Here is a 25,108-nt window from a genome sequence, read left to right on the forward strand (position 1 = left end):
AAGTGCGAAAAATACTCGAAACAACAAGTAGGGGCACATACTTTTTACGGCCACAATTGTTTATCAGGGGAAACTTATATTCATAACAAATAAACCAGAAGAAATCAAGCCTGAGTTGCTCTTATGCATTAATCGTGTCTGCAAATTGGAAGAAGATTGAACTTATGTGACTTAGAATTAGATTCATTATCTAAATAAAGGTATAAAAACTCGTGTCAAGATATTCTACCTCTATGCCAAGTTGATCTTTTTATATGTGGGCCGCTCGCTGTGAATCAGTGGTAGAGTGTGTCATCTCTCAATTGGAAGGTTTGACCCCAGGCTGAACCCCGATTTGTCCTGACAGCAGTCCTATGACATTGGCATGTGAAGTAACATGTAGTGTAAAAAGTGCTCAGAGTTGTCAGAAGCTCAAGTCTATTACTATTTACTTGTTACAAGCAATTCAGGCCTTATTTTTTGTATTTCACATCTTGAGATAACTTGTTTTCCTTGACTTGTCAAGCTAATTAGGCTTGTACTTAGCGTAATGAGATATTTAGACTAGAAAATACACTTGCTAAGTAAGATTGAATTTTTGCAGGGAAACTGTTGCTTGAGTCTTTTAATAAAATCCACTGTATTCTTTACTGCCTTGCTGGTAAAATATTCTTCTATTCACAGTTTGAATCTTAGAGAAGGAGACTACCACAGGAATCTAGATGTTAGAGGGGCTGTTTATACCTTTGATTAAGCATTGGTTTTAGGTATTCAGATACTAAGTCTACTGTGCTTCTATGCATTTACGTCTTGAATGACAACCTGCAATCGAAACTCACTCTTATGCAAATTACAGCACATGTATCATTTTTGTGGTTTTAAATCTATCTAGCTTGTGACTAGGTGTCTCCATGAGTTCTAGAGTAGTATGCACAATATTATTGGTATATCTGTCTTGGCAGGTTTTAACTTACATTGTTAATAATCGGGATCATTTGGTATGAAAATTTCCACCGATATTTACAACTGATATTTTGGCTTTAAAAATCTGCCTTTACCAGCCGGCATATTAGCCGTACGAACAACTAAGTTAGTGGAGTTTTAGGCTGGGCCAACAGACCAATGTCTGTGTGAGTCTATGTCTTTATTTATCATTTCCTTACACTTTAAAGTCTGTTTCAAGGATGAAAATTTAGGGTCAGAGCTCCATTAAATATCAGTATCAGCTGAAAGTATTTCAGAAACATCAGCATATCGCAAAAATCCAATATTGTGAATCCCTACTTCAGAGAGCCAGCTCATTGTGTAAATGACGGAAGCTGCTCCTGACTGAGAGCTAGTCTTTGTTTTTCAGTTTTTGTTGTTATGAAGCTTAGCGAAAGTTAAAGCAGTTAGACTGTTTAATTTTCTATCATTCATTACGGCTGTCTATTCACTTAACCTCTGAGCCAATCCCCTTCAGCCACGACCTCTCTTAATCCAATCATCCTGCATATTTAAAAACTGTTCTCTTTCCTCTACAGTCTGTTGTTTCAGTGCGACTGCTGATACCCTCCTCCACCCCAGCCACCTCCATTACATCTCATCGGTGTCCAGCTCCTGCATTCCTTCATCCCTACTTCCAAGCATCTGATCAATGTCTGGGTTAAGCCCCCTTTAGAAGCCCATGCCTCATCTTATCCTACTCCCCCCGTCACCACCACCAGTGTCTAGACCCCATAGGGCAGGCCTATTCAATTAGTGGCCCGGAGGCCACATGCGGCCCAGTACCAGCTCCCGTGTGGCCCAGCCTGTTTTGTCATGTTGCCAAATTTAAAAGGGAGATTATGAATAAAAAGTGCATAGTTTTCATCAAATTGATCTGTATTGGTTCAAATTTGACATTATCAGCTGCTTATACTGGGCGCAGAACATGTCTGGCCAAGCTACATTTCTTGATTTTAAAATTTGGCCCAGTTGAATTTGTAATTGAATAGTCCTGCCATAGGGGTATCCTATCCTGCTGTCAGCCTCACTACCCCTTTAAGCTCATAAAGACATCACGATGGAGTATATTTGCCAAAGAAATTCCACCATTTTCAACACTCCTGAACATTTCTAAACTTGGAAAATAAATCATTCTTAAACTCGTATTAAGTTTCACCTGATTGAATTTCAATAGACAGTTTTTCAAAGCCTAAATGGTACAAAATAAAGAGCCAAATGACCTGGGCTTTTTACTAAGCTGAGCCAAATGATCCGAATCTCTAAAAAGAGGTGGAAATTCCTTCACTATGAGCAAGGCTGGACAGTCGGTGTTAATTTTGGTAAGTATTTTTTTTATTTAGATGTATTTTAAGTCTTAAGACTAAAATAAGGTTCAGTTATAGTCAGATTTTGGTCATTTAAACTAGTTCCATCAGCCAAATTGTAAGATTAATATAAACATAAAACACTCATGTTAAAGAATTATTACTGATCTAAACACTGACACACCTCATAAACACAGTTGAAAAACGTCTTGAATTTGAATGTCCAGCAGTCAAGCCCTTACATTTTAGTCTCATTTGTGCTCTACGTTTGAAATACAGACAGATATGGACGGACTTCTCTGTTTGTACTCTGTTTGTCCATTTTTCGTACGTTCTTTTGAAGCTCGTGGAAACAGACTAAACATAGCAATACCACTGCCAATCACGGGGGGGCAGTGTTGAGAAATGTAGCCAACAGTTCATCCCAGACTGGCAAAAAACAACAAAGAAGAATCAATTGGTAAAAAATTGAAACATACTTGAGTTTTCTGAGGAAATATCGCCAAGTATTGACTGAGCTGTTAGAAAATACAAACACGTCGATGACGTTAGCTCTCCTGGGCACAAGAACAGACAGCTACAAGAGCACAGCTGGGCAGCATCAAAGTGGCTCAGTGAGAGACAGTGACCTCTAGTGGATTACGTATGTGGACGTACGTAAGTAAGAGGGCAGTGATGGTTGTACCGATTTAAATGTACGGATCTATTTTCATACATACATAGAGTACAAATATCCTATTTTAGCTAGTCTTAGTCTAGTCTAACCTGAAAAGCATCTGGTAAACCTCTCAGACACAGCGTTTGGGAAAGGCAGAGCCTTTGGAAAAAAAGGGTGATTGGAAGAAGATGTTGTGTCTGTCATATCTTTACGGGCCAATCAGAGCAACAAAACACGTGACGCCTTAGCCCCAAACCGAGGTGCGCCGCTATTGAGGAGTAAACTCCATAGAGAACTGCGTAACACGAACCATCAGTGCTGTTCTTTGTTCTTCTGTTAACAAAGAAATGTCGTCAAGTTCTGATAAAACTGGCGCTAGCAGCATCCACCCTAATTTCTTCCGCCATATCTGCACCGGCCTCTTGTTGCTGCTTGCTTACGTCACGACTCTGCCGTGCTGATTGGTCCTGTCACTTTCCAACAGGGCCCAAATGGTTCAGATGGGAGCTATGCAAGATGGATTCACCTGTGATAAACACAGAAACGGGCATATCCATCTGCTTTGCAAGGTTAAGTCTAGTCTACCTCATGGAAAAAAACAATGCCGACAAACATTTTTAGTCATAGCTTCAGTCGACAAAATCCACACTGGGACAAATGCAAAAACCACACATTTGGCTTACTAACAGGCTATTGTAGATCATGTCAGTCAATAAGGAGATTTGTAAAGTGTGCCAGTATGCGTAGCATCTAACAACTCAGGAGAAGGCATTTCTTCGTACGCTCTCTGAATTATCAGGCATCATGTTGTCTTCAGCATTGAGGTATGCCCACACCTCACATTCAGGATTTCCATTAGGTACCTGAAAGTCTAAAATAGATATTCTTCCCTATTAATGCAATGTACACACTGGATTAAAGTTTTTTTTAGTTTTTTTGGGCCTTTTGCCTTAATTAGATGGTGTAGCTGAAGACAGAAAATATAGGGAGAGAGAGTGGGAGAAGGCATGCACCAAGTAGCAGTAGAACTGCCAAACTAAGCCAAAGTAGTTCCTGAAACAGGCTGAAGTTTCATCATTTCAGTGCTTTTTTTAGTTTGTCTTGTTTCTGAAATCTTTGCTTATGTTTACTCCTGTGAACATTTTCTGCAAAAGCTCAACAAGTTCAAGCAAATCTGAAGTAAACACAACAGAGTCAGTACTTTTTAATTAGTTTTATTCAATAACAGAAGGGAAAAAACAACATAAGGGCTTTAGCTGCACCTGGTAGATTACATGACATTACAGTAAGGTCAGATTTTATTTCATTAGCAGTTAAATAAATGTCCTTTAGTAATGTCAAGATTAATCACATTTATATGAAAAATTAAGGGTTATGATAAGTGCAATAATTGCATACTTTCTCGTTTTGCAGCGTCTCCCTGCAGCGTCTCCCTGCAGCCACAGTGATGTAAAGTCCACCACTGCTTCTAATGTCTCATTTCACTTTAAAAACTCAGTATACAAGTAAGAAGTCATCTGCACCTTGTGATATCAAACCTTTACCTTTTTACTGTTCTCTTATTTCCTTTTCAATCCATAGCTAGTTCTTTTTTCATGTTTAAATTTTTCATCTATCTGTAAAAGCAGCTCTGTATCCAAACAGGAAGTCAGCATTAGTTTAAGACAGTACAAAACCCAAAATGGCACAAAAACAGTTTAAATGCAAAATAGTTGATTTACGAATAGCGATGAAAAAGGGTGTGATCAATTGCAGTTAACTACAGAAATTCTGTGATTAATCCAGATTAAAATTTTAATAGTTTGGCTTCCTGTGCTGAACTGCTAGTGCTGTCAGGACTGTTATGTTTATGTCACTCACTCCTGCTTACACTAATACTTGATAATGTGCTAATGTTTTTCGTATGCCACTTACAGTGCATTCAGAAAGTGTTCAGATCCCATTCACTTTCTTTCAGTTCTTCCATGCAGGATTTCTTACTAAGGCGACCAGCTCTTGGAAGAGTCCTGGTTGTGACAAACTTCTTCCATTTGAGAGTTATGGAGGCCACTGGGCTCTTGGGAACCAGACATATTTTGTAGCCTTCTCTAGATCTGTGTCTTGCAAAAATCCTGTCTCTGAGCTCTGCAGGCAGCTGCTTTGACCTCGTGACTTGCATCATCAGCTGTGAACACGGTTCCTTCAAGCTTTTAAAAATCAAATTTAAGTCTTTTTAAGACCTGAACTTGGAAAAATTGGAATTAATACCACTTGGTACACTGACCCAGTGCTAATTTTCTAATTTCATGTACTATTTTTGAAAAGCCACATGGTATAGGTCAAAGAAATGAATTGGTCACCAACACCCAAAATTTGATGGTTTCTGGCACATTTAACGCCTCTATTCCAGGGGTCATCAACTACATTTACACAAGGGCCAGCTTTTTCCTGAACAGGCACTTTGGAGGCCAAACTCTCAAATAAACTAAGGACATTTTAAAAATGGTCTTGCTAACATATTTTTGTTCAAATATTTTTACTTTCTTTTGAATGGACAGTCCCTACAGTCCCTATATCACAGCCAGCCACAAGGGGGTGATTGAGATATTTTGGCTATTGTCATACTGTCTGTTACAAGGTTTGATGCCAATATGCTGTGTAGTGGTAAGTGAAAAACCCAAGCAGGATAATTGCATTCTTAAAATGCCTGTTTCTACAGACAACGTTAATTTTATCAAGAAATGATAATGGGTTTAACATGCATTATACTTGAAAATAATAACTGAAAGGTGGATTTCAGGAAAAACAATACCTGAAATACATCACTATATTTTTTCTCTGCAGTTGTTTTGAATTTGATAATGTTCTGGGGGCGGATGGGAAGATTTTAGGGGTCGGTTGTGACCCTGGGCCGCTACTTGATGATCACTGCTCTGTTCCATCAATACACTGATATTCATCATGACACATTTTAGCAGGTGTACTAATCTGGTTCTGAATAATGTAACAATCAAAAGCAGAAAGTTCTGATAAAACTGGCACTAGCAGCATCCACCCTAATTTCTTCCGCCATATCTGCACCGGCCTCTTGTCGCTGCTTGCTTACATCACGACTCTGCCGTGCTGATTGGTCCTGTCACTTTCCAACAGGGCCCAAATGGTTCAGGTGGGAGCTATGCAAGATGGATTCACCTGTGATAAACACAGAAACGGGCGTATCCATCCGCTTTGCAAGGTTAAGTCTAGTCTACCTCATGGAAAAAAACAACGCCAACAAACATTTTTAGTCAGAGTTTCGGTCGACAAAATCAACACAAGGACAAATGCAAAAACTACACATTTGGCTTACTAGCAGGCTATTGTAGATCATGTCAGTCAATAAGGAGATTTGTAAAGTGTGCCAGTATGCGTAGCATCTAACAACTCAGGAGAAGGCATCTCAGGCCACCTTTGTGGCAGAATAACGCTGTTGGTTTTGGGAAAACCTGTTCAAATCTGCATGGATTTTTAAGTTTTCAACCTGGACGCTCAGACGTTACATAACTGGACTTGTGTTTTACAACAGTATAGAGTGTATTTGATCACAATGAGTCACATAAAATCAGAGAGGGGTCTGGGCGTCCTCCCCAAGGAAATTGAGCTCATTCAACTCTAAATTACCCAAATTCTGGAGAATACTTTTGCTATAATTTGTCGAGGAATTTGATCAAAATTGTAAAAGGTTGGCTAGAAAACAAAAATTGGATAAGAAAAAAAAATTAGGACCTCTCACTGGTAAAAATCCGACTTGAAGACTTCTGAGGCCTTACATTTCTAACAAGCCATGTAAGACTGTTTAAGACTTTTCAAGGATCTGCTGGAACCCTGGCTGTGAGGCCTTCTAGAGAGGTGTGCCTTTCCAAATCATGTCCAGTCAGTTTAATTTACTAATTAAGATGGAGAAACAACTCCGCTATTTAGCTAAGGTTTCTCCGCGCAAGGAGAAACCTTAGCTAAATAGAAAGTGTTTTTACTAAAGGCTAATATTTCAGTTTTTTATTTTTAATAAACTTGTGAATTTTTTTATAATACTGATTTCACTTGTCATGATGGGGTACTAAGAGTAGATTAATGAGAATAAAAATGATTTTTTTTTTTACTGAAGCATTAGGCTGCAACGTGAGAAAACTGAAAAAAGTGAGGGGGGTCTGAAGACTGTCTTGCACTGTGAATGCAAAATAGCAAAATTATGCAATAACTAGGATGCAATTAATCGCAATTAACTATGGGAACTTGGCAATTAATTGCAATTAAAAATGTTAACTATTTGGTTGCCAGTACTGTTGTATTTATGTCACTTACTTCTGCTTATATTAATACTTTATAAAGGGCTTTATGTTTTTCGTACGTCACATAGATTTGACATTCTGTTTTTGTACTGTAATTATAAATCTAAGCCTATTTTAAGCTCAGAACATTAGCAAAGAGATTATTTCTTTAATATAGTTTATTAAATATAAGCATCACAAGTTTGCCTGAATCCTTTGTTAAGTCTTAATATGCACCGTTTGTCAGACCATTTGTGCAAAAACAAACCTTAATATCTAGAATGAAACAGACAAAAGAAGCAAATCCTCAGTAAAAGGCTGAAAACAAACAAGCATTTGTCATCTTAAGCCTAAAAAAGAATCAATTATTTAAATGGAGAGTTTGAATCAATCAAACTGTTTTATTAGACATGCAGAACACACAAACACAGGATGTTGTCAGCCGCACACTTTTCTCTAACGTGCAAATTGCCCGAGCCGTAAAACAAGATCTCAGAGTGATTTCTGCTAAGTGCATATGCAGGATAACAGAGTTTTGTAGCGGAGGGCTAAACAGGGAAAAGACAAAAATGACAGGGATTTCACCGTCGAATCCCTTTAGCGGCTGCTGACACATGAATGAGGGCAAAGAGAGAGAAAGAGGGGGAGGGAGAGAGAAAGAGAGAGAGAAAAGAGTAGACAACCAATTTGGGAGTAATGCAACTAAAAACTGACAAGTGTAATTTCATCCATCTGGGCCGATGTGTAAAAAGCGCTGCTCCGAACATTCCCCATGATTCCCCCTGATTGATCTTCCCCTGGTCTGAAACACCTATTATTAGCCACGAGCCTAATAGCACCAGGATGGCTCAGCGCTCTCCCAGGGGCCAATTCTCCGGTCATCTGCCCCTCACTCACCACAGCTGTGGAAACCAACCAGGGAGAGGGAGGGAGGGGGGAGGAGATGGAGCTGCCAAGAGGGGATGGAGGCGTACCTAAAAGTGGGGGAGAGAGAGAGAGAGAGAGAGAGAGAGGTGTGGGGTTAGGGAGAGGGAGCGAGGTTGAGGGGGAGAAGAAGAGAGGGGTAGAGTGGGTATGAAGAGGAATATGGAGAGGAGAGAGAAGAGGGGAGCAGTGGCTGGACATGCAGGAGGGGGGAGGAGGAGGGGGGAGGAAGGTGGGTGAGATGGAAAAGCCAAAGAGAGGGAGAGGAGGGGAAACAGGGAGACAAAGAGAGGAGAAAAAGTTATTCAGTGGCATTTATCAGGCAAAAACACATCTGCTTCACCTTTTCTGTGGTTAAAATTAATTTCATATTGGCTCTCTGAGCTCTCGCTCTAATGAATCATCAGTGAAAAGGTTTTTATCAGGACATGATGCCTGACTCACACTCATCTGTTCAGGTGAAGAAGCGGCTCTGACATGTTCAAGCAGCACACACAGTCTGATCAGTTCAATTCAGACTGCAGGGGTTTATCTACAGCTGCATTCAGATGTCCATTTTATAGCTATTTCAGTTTACAGCGGCCTTCAAAGACGTGAATTTCAAAAAAGAACAGACATGAAATAGTTACATTAAGCATAAATTATGGATTATAATGCAGTAAAATTCAATTGTCAGCAGCTGCATTCATAAAATTATTATTTTATTTATCATTATAATAAGAACAATATTTTTATTTAATTATTCTCTCATTAAAATATAGTTATGTAATATATATTTATTTATAAAAAAATATGACTAAAATAAAGTAATGTGCACGTTTCATTGATTTTTATTGAATTATTATAAAGCTATACCATTATAACTCTATATTATTGGTATTTATAGGCAGATATAAATGTGTATAAATGTGTATAAATGTGTATTTAAGTGTTATAAAACAACAGAATGCAGTTTCAGACAAATATGGATGTTTTAAATGATTATATTTATTACACTCCTATTATGAGGTAATGCTAAAAGTTGTGGCATAATTATATTGCTATATAATGGATTTATAAATATAAAAGTTTCTAATTAATGTAGTTTTGGCAGATTTAAACATTTGTGGACATATTTAATGGAATTATAAGAACATAAATATGTGAATTTAATTATTATACTAACATGCAAATATTAATGCTTATTTAATTTCTGTAATTGTAGGTGCATTTAAATGATGATCATCATGTTTTAAGCTTAAACACAAGTTTATTAGATAATAATGTCACTATATAAAAAAGTTTAGAGAACATAAAGATGTTAATTTTATATTAATAAGACTATGACTGAGTAAGAGGCTGATTTAAATGTTTTTATATAATAAAATTGTGCATTGCAGTTATAAACAGGTGTAAGCTCTTTTAATGTTGTCATTATGATGTGAGCTAATAAATAATTACAGTTATATTTCATGTATTTTGCCATCTATAGGCAGGTGTTAATGTTATTTATGTCATTTAATGTTATAATACAGTTATGAGCAAATGAAAAAGGTTTTGAAGGCTGCTGATTATTGCTTAAGTTTATAAGGTAATTGATATGAAATGTAGTGAAGCAGATGTGATACATGTTCATTAACTCAAATCAGGCCTTCATAACATCATGAAGCCTTTTAAGCTTTTGTCATGTATTCATGAGCAGATATGGACTTTCCATCTCAGACTGTGATGTTATGATGAACTGAAATGCACTTTTAACAGAAATATAAAGATGAATGATCACTGAATAAACATAGAAGTCTTTATAATGCAGTTGAAGCTAATTCAAGTGATTTAATGATGATCATAATGCTGAGTTTATAATAGTTCACTAAATAATTACTGTAATGTAGTAGCAGGCAGATATAAATGTGGATTTTATTATCATAATGAAATTAAATAGAGCAGGTGTAAGCACATTTTAGTACTTTTTAAAGCTGGTCATTATTATTAAAGTGTTATTTGACTGCTATTCTGTAGCTTTTGTAGATTTTCCATCACAGATTATAATGCTGTGATGATAAAGACACATTCATGATTGTTAAACTTTAGCATGCTGTTAAAAGTGGATCTAAGTGCTTTTAAATAATAATCATGTGATTATAAGCTAACACTGAAGTTTATTGAACGATAACTATGTAACGTAGTTTAAAGGAGATAAGTTATTACAAGCCGTTATAATGCATTTCAGGCTAATATAAGTGCTTTACATGGTTATCATTATTATGAGTTCAAAGGTCAATAAGTGATGATTATAATGTAGTAACAGGCGGATATAAATATTAGATTGTTTTATTAAGATAAACTTATATAGAGCAGTTATTAGCAAATGTAAGTGTATTTAAAGCTGGTCATGTTATTATGAGATTATTTCTTTATTATGTAGTTATAGACAGATGTTCATGTTCATAAACTGAAAACAAGAGATCGTGTCAATTTTTTGGCCTTTATTATGTAATCATGGGCAGCTATGAACTTTCCATCATAAACTATAATTCTGTGATGTTCTTAAAGGCAGATTCATGATTATTAAACTATAGAAAGCTGTTAAAAGTGAATTTAAGTGCTTTTAAATAACAATCATTATGTGACTAAAAGCTAACGTAGTGTGAAGAAGACAAAAAGGTTATTTTACTCCTATATAACTCAATGTAAGCTTATATAAATGCTGGTGATTATTATTTAATCTTTTTTTAAGATTATTTCTATTTAATTTAGTTAAAGGCAGATAGTTAATATAATACCATCATGTAGCCTTTATTGTGCAATCATAAGCAGATATGGATTTTCCATAATAAACTATTCTGATATGATGTACTTAAAGGAACACATTACATGTTTATTTTATGATCATTAAATTGTATATTGCTGTTAAAAGTGAATTTAAGTGCTTTTAAATGACAATCATTGTGATGCTACTATGAGCTAACACTAATGTTTATGAAACTAAACTATGTAAAGTTGTTTTCAGATAAGGATGTCATACACTTATATAATTACATCTGAGTGCTTTAAATGATTATTATATGATTATTATAATTCTGAGTTTATTATGGTTGACTAAATGATTACTATAATGTAGTTACAGGCAGATATAAATGTGTATTTTATTATTATAATAATATTATATAGAGCAGGTGTTTCTTAAATGATGGTTTTCTTTAGCGTGTAGTTCTAGGCTAATGATAATGTTTCTATGACTTCATTAATATATGATAGAGTTATGGGCAGAAAGGCAGAATTTACTGATAGTATCATTATAATATAATGTAATTAGAGACTAATACTTGTGTTTTTCACTTACATTAATGTCTAATGAAGCTGGTTTAAATAAATGATTATGATGCTGATTTTAATGCTGTTTTTCCATGATTGTAATATGATGATATAATGTAGGTAGAAGCTGATATTTATGTTTATGAATGTAGTTATAATAAATAATGTAGCTGAAATGTGTTAGTTCATGATAAAAGCTTATATTATACAGGAACAAGCAGATATGTGTGTTTATGAAATGATTATAACAGGATAAAATGCAGTTTTAAAGCTACAGTGTGCATCTTTTTCAACGGTGACTCAGTTTAGAGGCTTGAATATTAAAGAAACCTGCTTTAGTTAATATTCAATAAATGATGGACTACATGTCTAAGGGGAGGGTGGGGGACAGTGATGATGTACATTAATAAAGGAAAAGTGTTTTTTCTGCTTCTTAAAACAGTGAAGTGTTGTTATAAATTCTGTGCTGATGAATGTGAACTGGGGCCTTTTATTAAGGCCACATTTTAATAAAATCATGTCATTTTCATAACATTAAGCTTACTCATCCACAGCCTGATGTTGCTCTGAGTAATTCTCTTATTTGACTTTATTTTTCAACAGTTATAATGAGAGTCTGTGTTGAAGGTTCCAGACCCAGAGCTGCCCTCCTGAAGCTGAAGGTGAGACGTCAACAATAAGAAAGTTTGCTTCATAAAAGCAGGTGAGAATGGCTGATTGCCATCTGGCTCTTTTGGGTGATTTTTTGCGATGGATTAAGGTCAAAGGTGCTCTGTTAATCGGCCCTTCAGTCTCTGTGAGTGAGCGAGCCCTCAGGTGAGGCGTAATGCATTTTCAAGGACAATGAATGCAGTAATTGGCTACCTTCACTTCAGCGGGATGGACAAAGTCCTAAAAACGTCTGCACTCCACTCTGACGGATCGGATCAAATGAAGAGAAAGGCTGAGAGGGCTTTACAGACGGATAATTAATAACTGTGGGACGATGAAGCCAGATGAAGATTTGATCTTTTGGCCAAATCATTGAACTGATCTGTGATCTGTGCCGTGTTAACTCAGAGGACACTGCACCGTCCTGCTCAGGAGAGCAGTTAAAAAGCTCTGATTTCAATATTCAGGGAGGAATTAGTGAAATGGTTGATTTAAAAATGTAGCTTTTATAACAAGAGTGCAATTTTTGTCAGAATACTGCAGCTTCAAATCAGAAAACAACACAGAATATTTGGTTTGATTGCAAAGGTTTGTTCTTGTTGCAATAAAAGATTATGCAACAGACATCCAATATTCTGTAAAAATGTTGTTTTAATACCATTTATATGATGTTTTTCATGCTTTTATAAATGTATTTGAATGATTTTGAAATATGCCTTGCTTTCTGCTAAGATTATGCCATGTTTTCTTCATAATTATTGCAAAAAAATACGTTAGATTGAGTTGTTTGCATTTATTTTATGTATTTTTACTGATTTTATGAGGTTGTTTTTAATGGTTATGTGCAGAAAAATAGAAATATAAACACTTAAATGAACTGCAGGTATCATGAATGCAATGATGATGATGATAATTATGCAGATAAGAGGACAGTAAAAATAATAAGACACAAATTAACCATCAAGAGCCTGGTAATAATAATAACACCTACTGTATTAGTTGTAATAATAGTCATTATAATAATGGTGGCGCTAATGAAGGCAACATCTGTTATGAAGCATTGGTTCAAACCAGAAAATAATTTTATATGCAGAAGGCTGTGTTTCTATGTTTCTTTGCTTTTTGCATTTTTTATGTGCACAGAAATCTGTATTTTGTGGTCTTATGGGTGCAAGTTGCACCTTTTTTTGCATTTTTAATCAGATGGTCATGGCAGATATTTTAGACTATTTTCCTGACATGTTGATATATTAAATGCAAATCTTTCTCCTCTTTTCTTGCATGTAAAATGACCAGAAATGATCTCCTAGTCTGCCCTTTGTTGCAGGGCTGCAGCCTGTTTGTAAGAACCCCACACCTCACTGAGTTTCTGCAGCTTTCTGCGTGCAAGGCGACAACTTAAGAGGCCACAGAGCGCAGCAGCCAAACCAAACCAGACCCCGTCCTGGTGTGAGCTGCAGTTTCAGGTGGGAGTGTCTGAGGGAGCAGCACACAAAGGTTTCACAGATATCCCCTGACAAAGTCCTGCGACCCACGGCTCCTGAGAACCCGAGCGGCATCTCGCCCACCTCACCAGGTGTGACTCCCTTCCCTCCTCTCCCCCATTTTTTTTTCCACTTCACTTCACGCCATGCTCTTAAATTTCAAACTCCTTTATTTCTCAGTCAGTGTCTGCTATTGTGTGCGCCACTTCCTCCAGCGAGGCTTTCACTCCCATATGAGAGGCTGGACTTTCCTGTTGGAGGAGCACACACTGCTTTCTTATTAGCCTGTGTGCATGGAGGATATTATGTGTAGGTGTTTAAATAAACTGGATTTTTAACTGTGTTTTTGCACTCAGAGCAAAGTGCCATGAGATCAGGCCTTGGACTGAATTTTCTCCACTGTTATTTCACAGCATTTCATTAAAGGTTTATTGCACATTTTCAAGTCATGTGGTTGCATTTGCAGATTAGCCTTGTAATTAGGCATTTTAATTGCTCATAACTGGCTTTATTTATCATGCATCTGCTCAACATTACAAGCCTGCAAAGACAATGCTTTGCATATTTACTCAGGCTTGTACCCTGAAATTGTGTTTGCATCTGCTTCGCAGGCCTTAATATTAAACCTCAACAGCTTATTTGTTTTTAATAGCAGAGAACTTTTCTTTAAAGTGAAGCAATGAGGTATTTTTTCTCTTGATAAAGATTATTTCATGCACTTGCTTTCTAAGAATTGTTTCCAGTACAATAATAATAATCCCTCTAATTGGATGGTAATGATCCTCTGATTGTAAAGGCCTCCTATCAGGATTGATAGGCGGCTGCTGTAGTGGGATATTCCACTATTTATTATATCTCATCTCACTCTAATCCAGTGTCATTCAGGCTCCACGCAGCAGGAGGCGCGTGCAGAGCCTTTAAAAACACCTGTCTGCTCGGACACAGACATAACCCCCCCCCCCCCTTACTGTATGCTGATGAGGGCCAGTCTGAGCCACTGTTATAATCCCTTCATTACATTTAATTATAACGAAAAATCCACATTTGAGGCATAAAATCAGCCTCCATCCTGGTCTTTTCCTCTTTTTGGTCTTTTTTTACTAAATATTTTTATTTATCATTTTTTATTTTTGTGACTTTTTTAAAGATTGAATCAGAATTTCACTAAATTTTGTCGCAGCTGTGATAAAGTGGGTGATTTAAGGTTGAAAGCAGCATTATGATTAAAATAAATGATGTCCCACTTATTTTAAAAATAACTAATAATTTTTTGGATGCTGTTTTTATTTTTGTAAATTACAAATATTTAAAGATAAAGGGGTTATTTCTAGTCTATAATCCTGTTTTTTTGCGCTTTTATAATTGCTGCGCCTTTTACGCACGCGTTTTTCAACGTCTTATCAAACTAAAACACCTTCCTTTAATATTCCCCCGCTCCTTCCTCTGTCAGGTTAATCCTGATGGTTAAACATCTCAGGATTTTGCTTAATGCCCCTCGTTGTCGACTATTTCGTCCTAATTTCTCTCTCTCTCTCTCTTTTTTCCCTCCGTCACGACGGATGAAAAGGCGCATCTAATTATTCCGGGAGGTTGGGAAATAAATGATTGTCTTTGAAGTAGGCCCGGGCCTCGGACTACATTAGAAGCCAAGCATGTGATTTGCAACTGTTGAAGTAAAACCCCTTAGTGTAGGGAGAGAGAAAGAACAGGGGGAAATGAGGAGGGTGGATTCTCGGGGAAAGAAAAAGAAAATGGTATCTTTGTTTGCTCCCCTTTGTTTACCAGGGGATTCTTTCTCATTTTTCCTCTTTTTTTTTCATTTTTTACTAATTCATTTCAATGGCTTTCAAACTGGAAAATGGAAATGTTGCTCCTGCCCTCTATTTCGGCGGCAGCGTCCTGGCAACAGAGCAATTTTCTATCATCAGGGATAAACGGCATCGAACAGTACATTCTGATAAAAAAAGGAGCCCATGATTGCTGGCCTTCCTGTCTGTCATCTATCGACCAAATCCTCTCCTTCAAGACCGACCACTGTGCTGTCAGACCTAATAATGTCGCGTATTAAGTCGAGAGAGGGAAGAAAGGGGGACCAATGCGCGCCCTGGCACTCTTATGGTCTTATTTGTTACTGACATAAAATTCAGATACACTTTTTGGATGGGTTCTTTACTCATTGACATGGTGTTTTAAAAAAAATCAGTTTGCGTTTGCCTAACTGCGTAAAATGTGTTAAATTGCAGATAACATAAAACCTCTTTTTATATAAACTGAATATTTTTGGTCAGCTTTCAGGGAAACGTTACGCACATCCTTAATTTTCTGAATTTTACGCACAAACCTCGCGCTCATTTCCCTCTTCCTTTGGCCATCGTTTCACTCCAGTATTTTCAGGAATAAATGACAAAATGAGAGAAACATATGACTGCTGCAGGAAACAGCTCGAATCAATCTCTCAGGTGGGCCCAAAATATACAGAGAGAGAGAGAGAGGGAAGGCGACAAGAGAAACAAGCAGTCTTAATTAGGACCCGGGCCCTGAGTGGGACCAGTGCAGCTCGAGCCGTGCCAAATTAAATCCATTAGCGTGTGAGAGGCTGTGAAGGCTCAGTGGCGCAGGGCCTTTGCTTATTTGTGGTCATTTAGCTCCACTAGCATCACGCTACACTGGGTCCATCTGAAGTCCCCCCTCGCCTGCACCTGGGGCCATGCATATGCCAATTTTGCTATTTACTGGAGAGATAATGCGATCCTAATTTCTGATGCAAAACTTATTGTAAACAGTCGTCTGCCTGGGAGCGCGCATGGTTTTCTTTATGACCAAACCACTCATTTTTTTTCTCCTGGTGTAGTTGCACGCTTTTACAAAACACATCAAAGCTTCTGCATAAGTGGGGTTTGCATTAGGACGCCGTGCGCAATTTGTGTGCGTAAAAGCGGCGCGCCACCGTTTGGGCACGGATGAATTCTGCTTAAGCATTAAAGGCTGATCACCGATCATTCTGGCTGCTGGCTTGCTCCTTCTGAATCTAGTTAGAATAAAGCAAGTCGCACAGACAGCTGTGTGCAGCGTGCTTCTGCTTCCCGCCGCAGAGATGGAGAGCACGTCGACGCCTGGCTGTCTGTGCAGCGCCAGTGGCTTTTTTTTTTTTTTTTTTTTTTTTTGCGCTCTGTGGAGAAGGGAGACATGTTGTTTAACTGCCTCTCCATCTTTCTCTGCAGTGACAGTGGGTCCCCGAGCAGCCAAGGAGGTGGCTTTCCATGCGAGCAAGTCAATAGCTGTTAGAGGGGAAACGACCGCAAACGCCCAGCCACTCGCGACAATTATGACCTGTGTCTTTCTGGAACTCCGTGTTAACGCTCAGATATGATTAACACATGTGGCCGGAGAGACGAGAAAAGACGGGCGGTGTTAAAACAGCAACAGGCAGAGAGAAAGGAGGAGTTAGATTTTACATCTTTAGTGGAAATTTGTGCAGAAATCCATGTGCGTAAAAGGCCAAACAGCACTTCACATCCAAATTAAATTCCTCACTCAGCTTTGCTGATATTTTAACTCACAGTGGCTGTGTTAACTGCTAAATAAAGCTTGGTTACACCTCCAAACTTGATGTAAAATATGCTCAATATTCTGGAAACCCGGATCAGACAGTGGATGTGAGGGAAATCCCAGGCCTGGAGTGATTTTAGAGAGTCATTCATCAGCGTTTTATAAGACAGCTGGAAATAAAGACCACTTCTGTTAAACCAGCACGGCCATTGATTGTGCTGAAGGTCAATCATCTACTTAGGGAACTACAAAAGTGATTTCTAGATTCGCCGCTGGTTCATTTTGTGATTGACATTTTTAGGAAGTGAAATGTAAAATAATTTCTCTGCGGAATGAGGCTATGAACTCCTAATGGAGCAGGAGAGGTGGGATACAGCAGGTGTTGCATGCATTTTTAAGTTTGCGCAAAAGGAAAATGACTTTAAATTCAACTGTGGTGGTTTTGAAATCCTGCGCACACAGGCCTCTCAATTAGACACGCTTGTCGACATGCATGCAACATGTAAAGCATTTCAAAAGGTCGACTATGTCATGTTCTCTCTGTTCAAACAAATCCGTCCTTTCACCACTCCACTTAATCTCAGTGTGCGCAGAGAAGCCTCCAAACAAGCCTGCGGGACACCAAGGCTCTGACATTATACCCGCATGGTCATCCCGCAACTTAATAATCCTGCGGTGGCGCACAGACACCATGATGCTGCAAAAACTGTCTCATCCAATCTGTATAACCATATTTTTTTTTCTTCCTTCTTTAGCCCACAGGGGAGCAGAGCATGCATGTCTTTGTAGCAGCTCTCAAAGGGCGATTAGAAAAGGTAAAGGATCTGGTTTCTGCCCTGCGTGTCCAAGTGGAACACGGGCAGGAGGACTGGCCACTGTGTTAGATCACTGAGGGGTGACCATACGTGTGCGTAAAATACAAGACTATAAAAAAAAAGAAGCATCCATCAATGTCAGAAGAGATAGAAACAAAACACTCACGTTTTCAAGAAAATAATCAAAGAGCGTGGAGGAATAAAGTAGATCCATGCGGATGTGCTGCGGCTCAGCCTCTTCTCTGTGCTCCTCTCTCTGTCCGCTGCTGTAAAAAATGATTATCCGGCTGGTTTGGGAGCACTTTTTAAATCCCACAAAGTAAATAACAACCGTAGCTGACGATAATAGCAAGGTACCAAGTTCTTGTTACAGAAAAGGGAGAAAATTGAAACTAAACGCTGCGTTTAGACAACCATTTTTGATAAGAGGATAATTGAGGCGACACTGGCGTATAATTAGGGGATAATTTATGCTATATCCACTTTTATTCCACCCTCCTAAAATAAATCCAGGCCATAATCATTACAGGCGAATTGTTCTTAATTTTATAGCTGCAATTTGAGTAAAGTGTGGCCGCTAATCAAATAGGTTCTCTCAGTAACTTGATTGCAGCCATAATTATTTTTCCGTTTTTTTTTGGTGAATTCCGTGAATGTAACACTGCGACAGAAAAATGTGCAAACCCTGATCTGATCTGAAAACCTAGAGCGTTTATAAAAGCAGAATAAAATAGTATTTTATGCTTATTTGTGAACAGATCATCACAGCCCTGGGAGGGAAACTGTATAATTTACATATATTGAGGACCAAATCAGGCCTCATATTACAGCAGGGATAAAAGACACTGTCAGTTTATCACGGTATCCACCCTTCTATGAGCAAAATAACCTATTGTACCCCAGGCATATTGTTATTTGATGTGTCACATGTGCTGCATTTTGAATTGAACTGAGGATCCTTAATCATATGGTCAGTAGCCTCAGGAGAAAGCAACAGTTATAATATATGTTACATTGAGAGCAGGAGGGGGGCTCCAAGAGGGGCTGCTCATTATAGGCGACAAATAATACACGTATTCTTCAAATTTAAATCACAAAGTATTATTTTTAACATTGAGGGAATAATAATTGACTCACTGGATTTGATTTATTTTGTTTTTAGCGCCAATCCACCTGTTTCAGGGATTTATTACGCGTAAATATAGCATTTCTTTGGTATAAATGTGCGTAAAACTTAAAAAATAAAATCTAAATGTGTATTTAATTATTCCACACTTTGAAAAATGTTTATAAATGAGACTAAAAGACATTTAATCCGTCTGATTTCAAACATTTCCTGAATGTGTGGCAGTTTTGTGAGTAATTTCCTCGTTATTTGTTTTTAAAAATCGATTAAAATTCTCTAAAAAAAAAAAAAAAGGATGTTTTAGTGGAGTAATTAATTCCCAAGCAGAGGAGGAGTTAAAGGCTGTGAGAAAAAAGCGCCACATATAGCCTGCTGCCTCGTCAGGCTAAATCAAAGCGCGCACTATATGTTGTCGCGTCGTGCGTAATTTAGGGGTTTGCGTAAAAAACAAAAATCGACTCGGCAATTCCAAAACGTGTGAAGCTTGTCTGTAGGAATTATGCGCCTTTCCCACCGTATATTATTTCCCCTCATAGTTGTGGTGGGAGCTGGTAAGGTGGGTTAACTCCAGCTCAAGTCTCCGTGAAGCGCAGAGCTCTGATGACGTTGGGTTGGATGACCAATCGGGAGGCGCTGCCCTTTGGAGACAAACCATTTTACTTGTAGTGTCTGCATCAAGTCTGGAAGCAAGGGCTCAATTTTAACAGAATCCACCTAAAAATCTCGCCCTTAACTTATGCCTACCTTCCGCCACTTTGGGTGAGAATATCACAGGACAAAGGGGGGGAATAAAGACGCGCGTGGAAAATCCGGGTGTTAATAGGACAATATCTGTTCCGCGGTGGAGAGGGGGGAGAGAGACAACAGCACAGCGAGAGAGAGAAAACCGATTTGGTCTTGAGAGAGAGGGGGGTGAGTGCTCTCAAGGCAGAAAATTCGATGATGACCATGACTACGATGGCTGACGGTCTGGAGCCTCAGGACTCGTCCAAGTCTGCGTTCATGGAGTTTGGGCAGCAGTCGCACTCACAGCAGAGCTCCCCGTCGATGGCCGGCGGACACTACCCGCTGCACTGTCTCCACTCCGGCTCTCACGCGCACCACCAGCACGACAACACCGCGTACACCGGGACCAACACCTACAACAGGTCGTTACCCTACCCTTACGTGAGCCACGCGCACCACAGCCCGTACCTGCCGTCCTATCACAACAACACGGGAGGACAGACAAGGTTAGACGGCACAGGTAAGAGACCCCCCTTTTGTCCATCCACCGGCTCTCTCTTAAATATGGGTGGCCGTCAAAAGAGAGGATCAGTGCTGGTGTCATGCCACTCCAAATTCGGATCTCTTAAGCGTGGGTGTGGGCGATCACACCGGAGGAAAAATCGTGCGTAAATGGCACCGGCTAATTCCTGTGTTTTTCTGTCCCGTTTAGCCTTCTCCTCTCCTCCCCACAAAGCCTGCTCTAATGCCCGGGCTGTGATCATGCACGAGCGTGCAATCCTCACCAACTACTCGTGAAAATTAGGCAGCACGCACGCCCTGAATGTTGTAATTAGCATTTAATTGACATGTCATTACGAGCAATATCCGAAATATGACAGCGTATGAGGATTGTGGCTGCCACGCCGCTGCAAGGAAAATGAGAGATGTCACGGGATTTTTCATTTCAGGCCGTTTTTTATCTCCACCTTCCTGGAATATTTCAGCCGTTTGATGCTTTCCCTATCTCCCTGCATGCACACACACTCACATGTAATCCAGGTGGCTGGTATTTGAATACTAACATTGGCTGTTTTTGTTGCAGAGCAGCAGAAAACGACGGTGATTGAAAACGGGGAAATTCGTTTTAATGGGAAAGGCAAGAAGATTCGCAAACCTCGGACAATTTATTCCAGTTTGCAGCTGCAAGCACTGAACCACCGATTCCAGCAAACACAGTACCTCGCTTTACCTGAGCGCGCGGAGCTGGCTGCGTCTCTAGGACTGACACAAACCCAGGTACACCTTTAAAATGTTCCTTAGAATACACATTAGAATATTATTAATATTAAGGTGATTGTTTGTCTTATTTTGGCGCTTTAATATTTGCGTTTTTGCAGCTTTTACGCACCAACACAAGCTCTTCATTCCTCACTATTTACCCTTCCTTTCCTCCTGCAGGTAAAGATCTGGTTCCAAAACAAGAGATCAAAGTTCAAGAAGCTTCTAAAGCAAGGTGGCAACCCACACGAGACTGACCCCATCCCGGGCTCCATGTCCCTCTCCCCGCGCTCTCCCACCATCCCTCCAATCTGGGACGTCTCGGCCTCTTCCAAAGGAGTAAACATGCCGGCAAACAGCTACATGCCCGGCTACTCTCACTGGTATTCCTCACCACATCAAGACTCAATGCAGAGATAGACTCGTGAAGAGGCCTCTGGATCTTCTCCATGCAGTCTTTCCTAAAAAGGTAGCCTACAAAATCGTGAGACTGGATGCTGCAGCCTCTTCTGCTGACGGATAAAAAAACACTGCAGCCAAACCTCGGTGTCATGACACAAACAAAGGGAACTAAATTTGTTATGCTTTCATTCATGTCAACATCTGAACGTCAATATACCAAATATGATCAGTGACATTTTTGGCCACTTTTGGGGGGCAAAGACTGCGAACTCTCCGTGCGCTTTTACGCGCAGCACCCCTCAGCCATGATGGACTCCTGACTGCTTTTATTTTTGGTTTGTTTTCAACAACATGCAAAAGCAAGCAAATTGTCTGTCTGTAAATAGAATCTGCGATTTTAGTTGTACATACACTTTTTATGTTTTGTCAGATTGAGTAAACCGTGACTCAAAAACAAGATGCCTGCTGTTGCATGATTTCACAAAATTCATTTAAGGCCCTTTTTAATGCTTCATATTGGGCCAACATGACATTATAACAGGCCTATTTCCCGTCCCCCTGGTGTGCACGAGCTTCTAGCAGACATTTGAGCATTAGCTGATGACACATTTCTGCAGTGAAAAGCCCATTTTGAATAAATCCAAAGAACGCCACAGTATATAGATTTATCAAACAGCGGAGGAAATTAACTTACCCTGCACCGCTGCTGCCTACATTCACCCCGAAAGACATTTGCTCCAGGTCCAGCTCATCTTGTCATTTCACCCTCAATTATTAGAAGTATTGACAAAATGTTTTCTCCCTTCTCTCCGTCCTAATGCAGGCCGTTAAATGCCAAGCTCCACGGGATCGATGTTTGAACAAAGCAGCCAGCTGCAGCGGCGTTCAATATGAAGGAGATATTTGGGACAATTTGTGGGTTTTTATCCAAGTGAGGCTTTTTTTCCATTCTCATAAATGCAGGCATAATTAGGGTAATTTTTGATGTAGCCCGCTGATTACAGCGTTTTTACCGTCAAAGATAATTACCTGTAATTTTCTACCACTTTTAATACTAAAAGGCATCTTTATTTGGATTTGAGGTAGCACAGATGGAACAAAAGGGGGAAATTATTCGGTTATTCATATACAAATTGCTGAGAGGAGTGAGCGCTCGGGATATTATCTGAAATTACGACGCTGAAAAGCTTCATGCAGCTGTCAAGTCGCGGATGTCCCACTGGCGCACATTCAGCTATACCTGAGGCACCCCCCCCCCCCCTCCCCACCCACCCCCAATCCCCCCCATCCCACACCCACCCAACCTCATCCCAGACATGGGGCCTCACTCTATCTGCTCGTGGGCCATTGCACCCTTGATCCCAGGCTGCAGGGAGCCCGGAGCAGCATCGAGTAAACATCAACAAAGCTCACAAATACACAGTTGTGTTATTCAGCTCAGAAATGTGACATTTTTCAGCATGGAAAGGAGGATTTGATGAGATAAATCAGACTCAAGGTAGCTAGATAGCTAGATAGATGGATAGAGTAGCAGATTGACTGATATGGGGGTGGGGAATGAACGAAGTGATGTCTCACTCCTTCCCTTTTTTCAAGCACTATAGCAGGCTTCTTATATAAAAGCACCTGCGAGATTTCCCGCCAAACCAACAGTAAAGACGCCGGAATAAAACCTCAACAACATCCACATCTCACTAACACAACCAAACACAAATATAAATTTTAAAGATTTGCAACAATTTCCCGCCTAATTCTCTTAATCTTGAGGACTACTAAAAAGTGATGCATCTCTGTGAGAGGATATACAAGAGCCATCCTTACCTTCCTGTGCTCCTCTAACAGACTAACCAAAATAAGCTCTGCACGCTTTTCCTGCTGCTGGTTGAATAAGCAAATCCAGGTGGGAAAGTGTTTGCACACCCCGGTAAGCTCTTATATATTGCCTGCAAAATTAGCTGTTATTACTGTCACTGTTTAGTGATGGCGAGCTTGAAAAAAAAAAAGCCCTCTGCAATCAAGAACCAAGCGCATCTTTGCAAATTATAGGTAATTGTCAATGTCCAGATTATGATAATGGAGGCCCTAATCCTGGAGAATAATTATTGTGGAGTGTTACAGTTGAAGCTGTCCAGTACAAGCTAACTGTCATTATTTAGACTCGATTTGCAAAAACGGGGGGAAACTAGCTGAGTGGAAAATGTTCGGTTGGAAATAAACGGGGGGCTCTCGATATAATGGCAGCATGTGAGTGTGTTTATGTGTGTGAGATAAATACTGGGGGGGATACAGCGGTGTTTGTGTGTTTTTGAGGGAGATATAAAGGCCTACGTGTGCGAGTGTTCTTGAGCGCGTGCGCAGTTAAAAATTCTAAATTTCTGGACTGACCTGCTAGCTGCAATTACGCTACAACCGTTTAGCCTACAACACGTATTAAAAAGCTGAAAATAACAGGCGAGGTGGCCTTTTCCGCGAAGACAAAGGGGTGGGAAGAGAAAAGGAAGAAGAAGAACTCGAATAAAACGAAAAAAAAAAGCAGAGGACGAGGACGAAAAAAAGGTCTATTATTAGCATTAGCATTTTTGCTTTGCTGTGTTTACTTGTGTGCGCGTGAGCTGTGAGTAGGCTGCAATCAGGGAGAGGAAGAGGAGTGCGTCAGGTGGATGTGGTGACACACAGGTCGGATGCTTCAATGCTTGTGGTGTTTATGTGAAACAAGTGTAAAAATATCACGTTTTACGCGTCTTAATTCATTTAGATCAATTTTCATGTATTCGTCGCAGCCTCGCGGTTTGTTTGGCGGTTTAGCAGCAGCACTGCTGGTGTTGCTGCCAGCTAATAACATGGTGAAATGATGGAGGATTTGTCTTCTCTTTTCTCTCTCTCCATCTCTCTCTTTTCATTTTGTTACCCGGAAGGTGGGCTGCGGCCGGGAGTGGCAGAGCTCTGGAGCCGGTCTACCCCCACAGGAATGCGGATTGTCTCAGATCTCCGTGCCGCCCCCCTCGCCTCCTCTCTGTCATTCAAAGCGGCTAATTGTAGGGGACACAAAGCGCGAGCGACTGCACACTGTCTGCTGCTGGAGGACGCTTTCTGTGCACGAGCTGCAGGCTCAACCAGGTTCTCCACCAAAATATAAAAATACATGGGCGATAAAAAGGTGATCAGAGCACTATAAATGAATAAATAATAATAATCCAAAAATGCCACATGGAAGAAAATCTCTTGGGATCATATAAAAAAATCTAAATATTTTCTACACTATTAAGATGGGCTACAACTACCTTAATAAATAGATAAGCCATACTTAAGGTGCCCTAATTAACGTCCACAGATACATTACAAGTCTCTGTGGTGGAATATTAAAGGATTAATGTAATGATGATACCAAGACACCACAACATCTACATTTGGAAAGACTTATCACGTTTAGAAAAACATACTGAGGAAGCTTCAATTATCATTTAGGCCAACCCTGGTATATTTTCTAATAAAAAAAATACAATCATACATTCTGGATATATCTCCCTTTTATAAATTCATGAAATGTCCCTTTAACAATATTCATTGAATCACTGCAAATATACAAAAGAAAAGACAAAGGTTTAAATTTTCCACTCTCCTTGCCAAGAAAAATATAAATATTTATAATACTACAAATGAAAA

General features: G+C 39.4%; 1 protein-coding gene across 1 annotated transcript; it reads left to right on the plus strand.

Annotated features, from left to right (window-relative positions):
- Window positions 1-19,996: 19,996 nt before the first annotated feature.
- Window positions 19,997-21,707, plus strand: dlx6a (distal-less homeobox 6a). Its single transcript, XM_041809744.1, has 3 exons — window positions 19,997-20,303; window positions 20,868-21,061; window positions 21,224-21,707. Exons 1-3 carry the CDS (start codon window positions 19,997-19,999, stop codon window positions 21,461-21,463), a joined length of 741 nt encoding a protein of 246 aa, XP_041665678.1. The 3' UTR covers window positions 21,464-21,707.
- Window positions 21,708-25,108: the final 3,401 nt, after the last annotated feature.

This window comes from Cheilinus undulatus, linkage group 16 (assembly GCF_018320785.1).
Source record: "Cheilinus undulatus linkage group 16, ASM1832078v1, whole genome shotgun sequence".
Lineage (NCBI taxonomy): Eukaryota > Metazoa > Chordata > Actinopteri > Labriformes > Labridae > Cheilinus > Cheilinus undulatus.

Bases quoted from the DNA above. Each gene is read 5' to 3' on its own strand.
- dlx6a (XM_041809744.1), top strand. From the start codon at position 19,997: ATGATGACCATGACTACGATGGCTGACGGTCTGGAGCCTCAGGACTCG. The intron at 20,304-20,867 runs GTAAGAGACCCC...TTTTTGTTGCAG, and splicing joins GACAAGGTTAGACGGCACAG to AGCAGCAGAAAACGACGGTG. The intron at 21,062-21,223 runs GTACACCTTTAA...TTCCTCCTGCAG, and splicing joins TAGGACTGACACAAACCCAG to GTAAAGATCTGGTTCCAAAA.